Source organism: Sphaeramia orbicularis, chromosome 18 (assembly GCF_902148855.1).
Source record: "Sphaeramia orbicularis chromosome 18, fSphaOr1.1, whole genome shotgun sequence".
Classification (NCBI taxonomy): Eukaryota; Metazoa; Chordata; class Actinopteri; order Kurtiformes; family Apogonidae; genus Sphaeramia; species Sphaeramia orbicularis.
Genome location: NC_043974.1, coordinates 4,065,531 through 4,078,039, shown reverse-complemented (window position 1 = coordinate 4,078,039; position 12,509 = coordinate 4,065,531). Strand labels below are relative to the sequence as shown.

At 39.4% G+C, this 12,509-nt stretch overlaps 1 protein-coding gene across 1 annotated transcript in view; it reads left to right on the top strand.

Annotated features, from left to right (window-relative positions):
• Nucleotides 1-12,509, top strand: part of exoc6b (exocyst complex component 6B) — a 252,990-nt gene that overhangs the window by 110,538 nt on the left and 129,943 nt on the right. The window contains 2 exon segments of the mRNA XM_030162161.1: nucleotides 1,172-1,277; nucleotides 1,420-1,529. Of these exon segments, the coding sequence (XP_030018021.1) occupies nucleotides 1,172-1,277; nucleotides 1,420-1,529 (216 nt within the window).

Below are 12,509 nucleotides of genomic sequence, written 5' to 3'. Positions count from 1 at the left end.
TTCTCTTTCAATATGGTCTATAAGAATAAAAGTTAAATATTGTTTCTATACTTCATGATAAAAGCATGTCATATTCCTTAATGATTGATTTATTGAACCATTGGATACAGTCAGTGTTTCCTGTGGAATTCATCTGTTGGTGTGGCGGTGTGTAATGGGGGGGTGCACATGCATGCGTTTCGTCGGTCGGTGGGTGGGTAGGGGGAGGTCGGCTTTCCCAGCTGCGGCATTGCAGCTTGGACAAAGCGGCAGCCTTCAGACAGGTGTGGACCAAGGTTATTTTCATTAATGAAAACTAACGAAATGACAAAAACTAGAATTGAAAAAACACTTTCGTTAACTGAAATAAATAAAAACTATAATTAAAAGAAAAAAATGATAACCAACTGAAACTGTATTGTGTGCTTACAAAACTAACTAAAACTTATAAAAAATTATGGATAAAATTCCCTCAGTTTTCATCTTTTGTCAATGTCGGATTGATACGAAAGTGATTTATTTTGCTCTAGCAATTGTAGCTAGCGGCACCATACGACACCTGACGGTCCGTCACTTGTGGTTTCCAGTCGTCTTCTGGTCCCCACTCTACGTGGAAACATGGAGACTAAAGTTGGGAGAAAGCAGAGTCCTATCTGGGATTTATTTGAATATGACGACGGAGAAGAAGAGAAAAGATACGACAAAACTAAAATCATTCTAAAACTAAACTAAAACTAAGCATTTAGAAATTAATGAAAATGAATAAAAACTAGCAAACCTGCTCTAAAAACGAATTAAAACTAACTGAATTAGAGAAAAAAAAGTCAAAACTAAATAAAACTAAACTATAATGAACTAGAAGCACTCAGAGAGTGCAGACCTCCACCAAGGCAGATCAGTGGGCCCCTGTGCCCCCCCCCACCCCCGATCACCACCAAAATTTAATCATTTGTTCCTTGTGCCAGAATCAGCATTTCACAATCACGCAGACAAACCAACAAAAACAGAACCTCCTTGGCGGAGGTAAAATCCAAAACTATTATAACCTTGGTGTGGACGGGCGGAAAAGGGCAATTAACTGACAATTAATAATTTAATTGAGAAAATTCTTATCGACAATTAATCGTTAGTCGATTAATTGTTTCCATCCCTAGTGCGGTTTGGTTCCTTATGTGTTGTTGTTGTTCTACAGACAGGTGTTGGATCAGGACAACTACAGTCCAATCCCAGTGTCATCAGAGCAGGAGTACAGACACTACACCTCCCAGTTTCCACTGCAGGACCCGGAATTGGAAAAGGTAAAGGCCAAACACTCACTAATATGAACCAACACTGCATGGGCTGTGGACAGTCAGCTCTGGCATTAACAGTCTTCAGTTCACTTTTACACAAAGTCCATTTTGAATCAATTCTCTCTTTTTCTCGCTCTGTTTCCTCCAGCTTCCCTTCCCAAAGAAGCTTCCCTTCTCAGAGTTTGTGCCAAAAGTTTACTGTCAGCTCAAAGAGTTCATCTACGCCTGTCTGAAATACTCTGAAGACTTACATCTGAGGTACGTGGAAAAGATTTACCCTCTGCCTTTGGGCTTCTTCTTCTACTCTTAGTGTGAACATTCTCATTTGGTGAAGTATAACTTTACACTTGTGGCTTTTCCATCGGACATCTGCACAAACTTTACCCATATTTACTAAATGTCAAAAAAACAGAAGTGCATCATGTAGGTTTTTCCATTAAATCACAAATGCGATGATTTCTTTATTTATTATTGCAAGATATCGCAAGAGGTCATTCCATAAACATGGTGACGAACATAAACATCAGGTTGTTTTACAGATATATTCATATTTCTGTCATAGCGCCCTCTAGGTCCTGGAAAATGCTCCCATTTCTCTGTTGTTTTGAATCTAGAATGCTGGTTCCCCCTCTATCTCCTACTAAATTCTAAACTGATGTGGTTTCCTGGTGTGTCCACACATACACACGTTTGGGTTCAACTCTTCTTCTCGTTTTAACGTCCATCAACATCCATTTTTTTTTGTTCATGTGACTCTAGTTGTGTGAAAAGGTCTTTCCGTTGCAGTTTTGCACAATAAACCAGTTTTGCTACGTCGGAAAACGAAGTGCAAAAATTTTCCGGTGAAAAGCGAGACTTTTGGTGAAATTGTCATTTTTGCATATGGCAAATTTTTATGCACGAGTTATATTCACACAATTTTAGGGTCAATGGAAAAGAGATTATTGTGTTAATGGCATTTTTATTCACTACCAACAGCTCAACATTTGTCCATCATGTTACTGTGGAATATAAATATCTAAAATGATGACATGTGTTAAGTTTCCTAAGATGACCTTTTTTTTTAGGTCTATTTTAAACACAATTATTTATTCAGATTTTTGGTGTGGGGGGTGCACTGAGCATGCTCAGATGTCTACGGAAAGCACAAGGACTATTCTCTCAGTGCGTTTTGAAATTTTTGCTATCAAGGAGAAGGTTTAATTTTATGAATATTTAATATTAAAAATAATCCTACACTCAGAACGCTCGGCACAGACACGTCAGGATTTAAATGGTTAAGCCTTCCCATTTGCACCCAAAGAGCTTCTCAACAAAGAACTTTAAGAACCTCATTCATGTTTGCCAATTTAGTCTCCGTTAATTTTAACCAGGAAGCGGCAGAATAAACAAGTGTTCAGAGAACGCAAACCTCCGCCAAGCACCCCGAACAGTGTGCATGTGTGGATCAACTATTTCTTTTTAAATTCAACAGTTTCCAGGTTGTTCCAAACAGCAGAAAAAAAGCTGAAGCTTGGTACCAGTCATGTGTCTGTCAAATTATATTAAATTCCAATCAATATTTGTTGAGATATAATGAAAAATGTGTGGTAAATGGGATTTTCAGTGTTAAATGTAAATGTCCACAGAGTCCACATTCCACAGTGGATGTGGACAATTTTGTGCCAGATATAAGATATTGTTCTAAGCTACAGGTGGATCAAATTGGAGGCTAATCAGAGTCGTTTTGAATTTTTGATGAATTTTTGAAAATTGCTCAATGATGAGAGATAGGAAAATTGTAAATTTTGTGACCTTGCTGTGACCTTGAACTTTTACCTACTTGGCCCAAAATTTAATGGGTTGGTCCCAGGGCCTAGGCCTATCTGTGGGGAAGATTTGGGAAAGATGGTTGGAATGGTTTTCCCGTAAAGTTGCTAACAAATAAATAAACAAACACGCAAAGCAAAGTGATGACAATACCTCCTGGCGGAGGTAATGAACACAGAAAATAAAAATGCTGCATTTCACACAGTTGCACACAGGACTACCATTGTCACAGGATCTTTTCTGGACAAAATAGGTCAGGTGATCGTACTCGACTTCTGCAACTGTTACAAATTTCTGGAGGTTCTCACATATTCAAGAAAGGAGAAAGGAGGCACCCACACCCCCTTCCACATCAACGGCATGGAGGTGGAGCGTGTCTCCAGCTTCAAATTCCTGGGGACCCACATCACAGAAAACCTGACCTGGTCCACCAACACCACCCACCTGATTAAGAAGGCCCATCAGCGTCTCTTCTTCCTGAGAACACTGAAGAGGAACCAGCTGTCTGCTGTCATCCTGGGCAACTTCTACCGCTGCGCAATAGAAAGCATCCTGACTAACTGTGTAACAGTGTGGTATGGAAACTGCTCTGCTGTGGACCGCAAAGCACTCCAGAGGGTGGTGAAAACTGCCCAACGCATCATCGGTGCCCCACTTCCGGACATTGAGGGAGTCTACAAGAAAAGATGCGTGCGCCGGGCGCATAGCATCCTCAGAGACTCTCCTCACCCAGCCAACAGACTCTTCCAGCTCCTCCCCTCCAGGAGGCGATTCAGGAGTCTGCAGACCAAAACAAGCAGATACAGGAACAGCTTCTTCCCCACAGCCGTCACCCTACTGAACTCTGCCAGCAGATGACCCCACACCCTCCTCCTACCTGTGTTGACTCTTTGTGCACTGATGCACTGATAACTGCACATCTGGTTCCACAGCTGTACACATTCATCAGTATTCTCTACTGTTAGATCTATATCACACAGCCAATATTGTGTGTGTATATATGTATATGCTTACATCCACACTTGAGTTTTTGTGTGCATGCATAGGTGTATATGTGTATATTCTATATATCTACTTAACTCTTACTCTTTGTATATTCACAGACATCTGTATAGCAAGTTCGTTATTTCTGCATATAGCCTTATATATAGTATATTCACAAGATATTTGTATAGCAAATCAGTTACTTCTGTATAGCCTTAAGGATAATTATAACCACCCTTTATAGCCCTACCTGTACTTACTTCTCCCATAACAATTGTACATATACTGCACAGAGCTATTGAAAATCCTATTTATTCATCTGTACATTCAATACTTCATATAACCATCTCATTTGCATTAGCTGTATATAACTGCACTCATCTGTACATATTGCTTATCTGTACATACGGTATTTAACTGTATTATACTGCACTTCTGCTATTTGCACTTCTGATTGGATGCTAACTGCATTTTGTTACCCTGTATTTATACTGAGTAATGACAATAAAGTTGAATCTAATCTAATCTAATCTAATCTAATATTACTTGTCCGTGCAGGTAGGGCTTTAGTCAGTAGACTAGAGCGTTGACCTGTGGGGATCCACGGGTTCTAGATCCTGGACTTCATCAGTGTCAGTGCCAAAGGGGGGGGGGGGGGGGGTTTAAAATCCACATCCTGATCCTGTGGGGTACTGTCACTGCCCCCCAGCACAGATATTTGTTGTGTATCCACGCATGCTGTACCACATTTGTTCAGCAGTCACCGCCAAAGCATAACGGGATTCTATTGTTTGAAGCGTAGGCAACGTGATTCTGGACATAGCAACAGGGTTGAAAGGATATTGTATTCATAATGACTAATATCTGACAAGATATTGATCCGATCAACTTGCTGTTTTTGCCAGTCTGTTCACTGAGCAAAAATACAGAAGTAGATAAACTGCAGAGGTCAGCTCTGTACGGAGTTAGTGTGATGCCCGAGACACACACACCAAGGTTATTATCGTTAACGAAAACTAATGAAATGACAAAAACTAGAATTGAAAAAACATTTTTGTTAACTGAAATAAATAAAAACTATAATTAAAAGAAAAAACAATAACTAAATGAAGAGTCTGTTGGCTGGGTGAGGAGAGTCTCTGAGGATGCTACGCGCCCGGCGCACGCATCTTTTCTTGTAGACTCCCTCAATGTCCGGAAGTGGGGCACCGATGATGCGTTGGGCAGTTTTCACCACCCTCTGGAGTGCTTTGCGGTCCACAGCAGAGCAGTTTCCATACCACACTGTTACACAGTTAGTCAGGATGCTTTCTATTGCGCAGCGGTAGAAGTTGCCCAGGATGACAGCAGACAGCTGGTTCCTCTTCAGTGTTCTCAGGAAGAAGAGACGCTGATGGGCCTTCTTAATCAGGTGGGAGGTGTTGGTGGACCAGGTCAGGTTTTCTGTGATGTGGGTCCCCAGGAATTTGAAGCTGGAGACACGCTCCACCTCCATGCCGTTGATGTGGAAGGGGGTGTGGGTGCCTCCTTTCTCCTTTCTTGAATATGTGAGAACCTCCAGAAATTTGTAACAGTTGCAGAAGTCGAGTACGATCACCTGACCTATTTTGTCCAGAAAAGATCCTGTGACAATGGTAGTCCTGTGTGCAACTGTGTGAAATGCAGCATTTTTATTTTTCTGTGTTCATTACCTCCGCCAGGAGGTATTGTCATCACTTTGCTTTGCGTGTTTGTTTATTTATTTGTTAGCAACTTTACGGGAAAACCATTCCAACCATCTTTCCCAAATCTTCCCCACAGATAGGCCTAGGCCCTGGGACCAACCCATTACATTTTGGGCCAAGTAGGTCAAAGTTCAAGGTCACAGCAAGGTCTCAAAATTTACAATTTTCCTATCTCTCATCATTGAGCAATTTTCAAAAATTCATCAAAAATTCAAAACGACTCTGATTAGCCTCCAATTTGATCCACCTGTAGCTTAGAACAATATCTTGTATCTGGCACAAAATTGTCCACATCCACTCAAGCTATTTTAGCTAGCGACACCATAAGATACTTCAGGGTCCGTCACTTGTAGTTTCCAGTCGTCTTCTGGTCCCCACTCTACCTGGAAACATGGAGACTAAAGTTGGGAGAAAGCAGCAGAGTCCTGTCTGGGATTTATTTGAATACGACGACAGAGAAGAAGAGAAAAGAGACGACTAAACTAAAATTAATACTAAAACTGAGCATTTAGAAAAAAATGAAAACTAATAAAAACTATCAAACCTGCTCTAAAAACGAATTAAAACGAACTGAATTAAAGAAAAAAAAGTCAAAACTAAATAAAACTAAACTATAATGAAAAATCCAAAACTATTAGAACCTTGACACACACACACACACACACAGAGTCAGTCCACTTCTCTTTTATAATATAGAAAAGGGAAATAAACTGTTCAGTCTGACGTTTAAACTTGACTTGTGTCTGAAATTAGAAGTTTACCTCCTCATAACATGTGCTACAGTGACTGTCACGTCAACACCTTTGTCCCAGCTGAGATACAGAGGCCTGTCTTTGGTCGATATGTTCTTTCCATTCGGATGAGGGAGCTTTGTCTCATTAGAATTGGCCTCCATCAGGACACACACACACACACACACACTCACAGAGAAACTCTGCAATCAAGTCCAGCTTCTGTTCCATGTTGTGTAGAGGTTAAAGAGTAACCTCCTGAGAGTGTGTGTGTGTGTTTGTGTGCACGCTGGCCGGTTATGGTTGATGGAAGAATTAACTAAAACAATGCAGCTCCTTTTCTACAGAGGAGACGAGCAATCAGGGAACAACTTCCGCTATCCAGAAGGATTTCACAGAGCTGGGACTCAGCCAGACACACAAAGACACAAACATGCACACACAGACACACAAAGACACAAACATGCACACACAGACACACAAAGACACAAACATATACACACTGATCATCATACGCAGCAAGTGTACACACAGACACACACAGGGACACACACAGGGAACCTGAACTCCAAATGTAAACATGCATCAGGTACAGATGCACCAGTATGAACATTTACAGACATGCACAGATATTATTACACGGACTTTGAATCTCAGGCCCTGTCCATATGAAGACGGTTTCTTAGGTTAGAATGTATTCATATAGACCACAGGTGTCAAACATGTGGCCCGGGGTCCAAATCCGGCCCACCAAAGGGTCCAATCTGCCCGCGGGATGAATTTGTGAAATGCAAAACTTACACTGAAGAAATTAACAATCAGTGGTGTCAAAATCATTTTAATTCAGGTTCCATACACAGTCCAATGAGATTTCAAGTGGGTCAGGACCAGTAAAATATTAATAAATAACCTATAAATAATTACAACCCCACATTTTCTCATTTTCTCTTTTTTTTTTTTTTTTTGGTGTAAAAAAGTAAAATTACATGAAAATGTTTACATTACCAAACTATACTTTTACAAAAAATAGGAATAACCTGAACAAATATAAACAAATGGAAATGTCTTAAGAGAGGTAGATGCGATTTTACTAATATTCTGCCTGTTACTAAATGTTTTGTACAATTGTAATGCACATGTATAAATGGTAAACTGATAAACCGAGGCAGAATATTGTTAAAATTGCACTTGTTTTTCTTAAGACAATTCAAGTTCATATTATGCAGATTTTTAAGGAAACTTTGTAGATGTAAACCTGATCATAATATAGTTTTCCTTTTTTTTCACTGTTATTTTATTGGTCCAGCCCACTTGAGATCAAATTGGGCTAACGAAAACTAACAAAATGACGAAAACTAGAATTGAAAAAACATTTTCGTTAACTGAAATAAATCAAAACTATAATTAAAAGAAAAAATGATAACTAACTGAAACTGTATTGTGTGTTTACAAAACTAACTAAAACTTATAAAAATTATGAATAAAATTCCTTTCGTTTTCATCTTTGTCAATGTCTGATGGATACAAAATCAATTTATTTCGCTCTAGCAATTTTATCTGTTGGCACCATACGACACTTTTTGGTCCGTCACTTGTGTTCACTTGTGGTTTCCAGTCGTCTTCTGGTCCCCACTCTACCTGGAAACATGGAGACTAAAGCAGCAGAGTCCTGTCTGGGATTGCTTTGAATACGACGACAGAGAAGAGAAAAGAGACGACTAAACTAAAATTAATACTAAAACTGAGCATTTAGAAAAAAAATTAAAACTAATAACAACTAGCAAACCTGCTCAAAAAACGAATTAAAACAAACTGAATTAGAGAAAAAACAGTCAAAACTAAATAAAACTAAACTATAATGAAAAATCCAAAACTATTAGAACCTTGACACCAGGTTCACCCCACAATCATTTTAGAATTTAGTAGGCGATAGAGGGGGAACAAGCATTCTAGATTCAAAACAACACAGATTTATGTTCATGTTTATGGAATGACTTCTACTGACATCTATGAGAAGAAAAACTAATCGGCACATTTAGGATTGAATGGAAAAACCAACATTACACACTTCTGTTTGGAACACATTTAGGAAATATGGGGAAAGTTTAGCTCAGATGGATGATGGAAAAGGGACTAATACAATTTTTTTCAACCTTGGGGTTGGGACCCCACAAGGGGTCGCCTGGAATTCAAATGGGGTCACCTGAAATTTCTAGTAATTGATAAAAGTAAAAACTTACTGATAAAAAATTCATGGTGAGTTGACAGAGACAGTCCCAATCCATAACAGACATGACAAACTGTGGTTGTGAAACTGCAGCACTGTGGTTCTGTTTCTGTGTGGTTCTGTTTCTGTGTGGTTCTGTTTCTCTGTCAAATGTTCATTGTGGTCAGTTTCAGATGCTGCAGCTCTTTCATAATTCATAGTTTCAGTTCTTGTTTGTTCAGTATTAATTGTCAGCTTTGTAAATCCAAGCTGGACTGACTGTACATATCCTGACCAAGGTTCTAATAGTTTTGGATTTTTCATTATAGTTTAGTTTTATTTAGTTTTGACTTTTTTTCTCTAATTCAGTTATTTTTAATTAGTTTTTAGAGCAGGTTTGCTAGTTTTTATTAGTTGTCATTTTTTCTGAATGCTTAGTTTTAGTTTAGTTTTAGTATTAGTTGAAGTTTTTTCATTCATTTTATCTTCCTCGACATATTTTCAAAGAAATTAGTGAGGTGCAGATCAGTGGGTTACCCTGGACACTTTATTTAGGGATCAAGTTAGGGCGGCTCTGACTGAGCACAGACACAAACATATGTACAGTACCATGGATAAATTCCCTAGAGCAGGTTGGAGGGGGTAATGTGGGTGGGGGGTGCGATCCATACACAACGTCACTTGGGTGAAAACGAAACTGAAACTTTCCATACTTTCACCGTTGGCCTCCTGCCTTCTATACCTCTGTTACACCACTGATCTTAGACAAAGTTTTCACATGTTCTATCCTATATCAACATTGACAAAGACAAAAACTAAGGGAATTTTATCTATAATTTTTATATGTTTTAGTTAGTTTTGTAACTAACAGTTACAAAATACAGTTTCAGTTATCATTTTTTTCCTTTTAATTCTAGTTTTTATTTATTTCAGTTAACAAAAATGTTTTTTTTCAATTTTAGTTTTTGTCATTTCGTTCACTTTTGTTAACAATAATAACCTTGACCCTAACCAAGGAAAATAAATTCTTCCTTTGCGCAGTAATCTACACCTGGCTTTACTGCCTCTGTCCATAATAATATACATTATATAGACTGAATGTTGTCTAAAATTAATGTTTATTTGCAACATAGTATAGCAAACTATTACATGATCAAAAACAAATTAATTGTAACAAAAAAAAAAGTCTGTTTTGAATGTGTGGGGTCGCCAGAAATTTGTGATGTTAAAATGGGGTCATGAGCCTAAAAAGGTTGGAACCACTGGACTAATATGAGTCCTGTAGCTGCCGTATCAGAAGGTACAGCTTGTCTCATGATGTGCAGCCTCGGTCCATTTCAGTGACCAAAAAAAAACCTGAGAATCCACTCTTCAAACAGCTCCTTATTTCAGTCGGAGCAGACGGCCTTAATGACTCGTCTCAATCAGAGTAATGACTCGTCTGTTTGACCTGGCCTCACTTCCACGGCCGTGCACGCCCCACGCCCTGCTATCTGGTTACGGCTGCTGCTCGCCTTCTAGCAGGCTTCCAACACACACACACACACACACACAGATGTCCGAATGCAGAGTGTGCACATGGTCATCAATCCCTGACCTCCACCTCTGTTTGCGTATCTGATTGTGTGCTTGTTTTCATGTCTAGTCCTCTCATATGTGGACTTTTTATGTCCATGATGTGTGAGACTTTTACTATATTTTCACTTTTATTAATGACTTTTTGCTCAGTGATCCTCTAAAAGTGTGTTACTTCATGGCCCCTTTTCCTAAAACTAATCCCATTCTTCTTCTCAGGCTCCAAAGCGTCTGCTCAAACTGAAGTTCTCCCCAAAAAGTCTTAACGAGGAATATGAAAGAACTCATCAAAGACATTTATTAACTCTGTCTCTTCTCTACCTGATTACAGCGTCATTTTAACAGTTTGTGTTTTAAAAGGGTGACAAGCCATTATGTGTTTATCCAGTGGCATTCATTTGATGCCAACTCACTGAAGCCATTGTTCATTTCACACAATTTTCTAATAAAAAACCCCACAAAATCAGTTGAAAGACTCTATTAACCCATAAAGACCCAAACATCCACCTTTAACCCATAAAGACCCAAATGTCCACCTTTAACCCTTAAAGACCCAAACGTCCACCTTTAACCCATAAAGACCCAAATGTCCACCTTTAACCCATAAAGACCCAAACGTCCACCTTTAACCCATAAAGACCCAAATGTCCACCTTTAACCCTTAAAGACCCAAACGTCCACCTTTAACCCATAAAGACCCAAATGTCCACCTTTAACCCATAAAGACCCAAACGTCCACCTTTAACCTTTAAAGACCCAAACATCCACCTTTAACCCATAAAGACCCAAATATCCACCTTTAACCCTTAAAGACCCAAACGTCCACCTTTAACCCTTAAAGACCCAAACGTCCACCTTTAACCCATGAAGACCCAAACGTCCACCTGATAACCCGTAAAGAACCCAAACATTCACCTTTAACCCATAAAGACCCAAACGTCCACCTTTAACCCATAAAGACCCAAACGTCCACCTTTAACCCATAAAGACCCAAACGTCCACCTTTAACCCTTAAAGACCCAAACATCCACCTTTAACCCTTAAAGACCCAAACGTCCACCTTTAACCTTTAAAGACCCAAACATCCACCTTTAACCCATAAAGACCCAAACACATCCACCTTTAACATAACCCATGAAGACCCAACGTCCACCTTTAAACCCCTTAAAGACCCAAACGTCCACCTTTAACCCATAAAGACCCAAACGTCCACCTTTAACCCATAAGACCCAAACGTCCACTTTAACCCTTAAATGTCCACCTTTAACCTATAAAGACCCAAACATCCACCTTTAACCCATAAAGACCCAAACGTCCACTTTTAACCCTTAAATGTCCACCTTTAACCTAGAAAGACCCAAACATCCACCTTTAACCCATAAAGACCCAAACATCCACCTTTAACCCATAAAGACCCAAACGTCCGCCTTTAACCCATAAAGACCCAAACATTTACCTTTAACCCATAAAGACCCAAACATCCACCTTTAACCCATAAAGACCCAAACGTCCGCCTTTAACCCATAAAGACCCAAACATTTACCTTTAACCCATAAAGACCCAAACATCCACCTTTAACACATAAAGACTCAAACATCTGCCTTAAACGTCCACCTTTAACCCATAAAGACCCAAACATCCACCTTTAACCCATAAAGACCCAAACATCCACCTTTAACCCTTAAAGACCCAAACGTCCACCTTTAAACCTTAAATGTCCACCTTTAACCCATAAAGACCCAAATGTCCACCTTTAACCCTTAAAGACCCAAACGTCCACCTTTAACCCATAAAGACCCAAATGTCTACCTTTAACCCATAAAGACCCAAACGTCCACCTTTAACCCTTAAAGACCCAAATGTCCACCTTCAACCCTTAAAGACCCAAACGTCCACCTTTAACCCTTAAAGACCAAACGTCCACCTTTAACCCTTAAAGACCCAAACGTCCACCCTTTAACCCTTAAAGACCCAAACGTCCACCTTTAACCCTTAAAGACCCAAATGTCCGCCCTGGCTAACAGTACATTTCAAAACTGATCACATTAAAAAACTTTGTGATCTATTCTTCTTTTTTTTCGAAGCTGTTTGGATCAGAAAAGCCAAATCCTTCCATTGTTTATTTCTGTGGGTTTCTTTGTTGCATCTGGTGAGCATAATCTACAAATAACATTGCATGTGAAGAAACCTTTTTTGGGTTAGGGTCCAG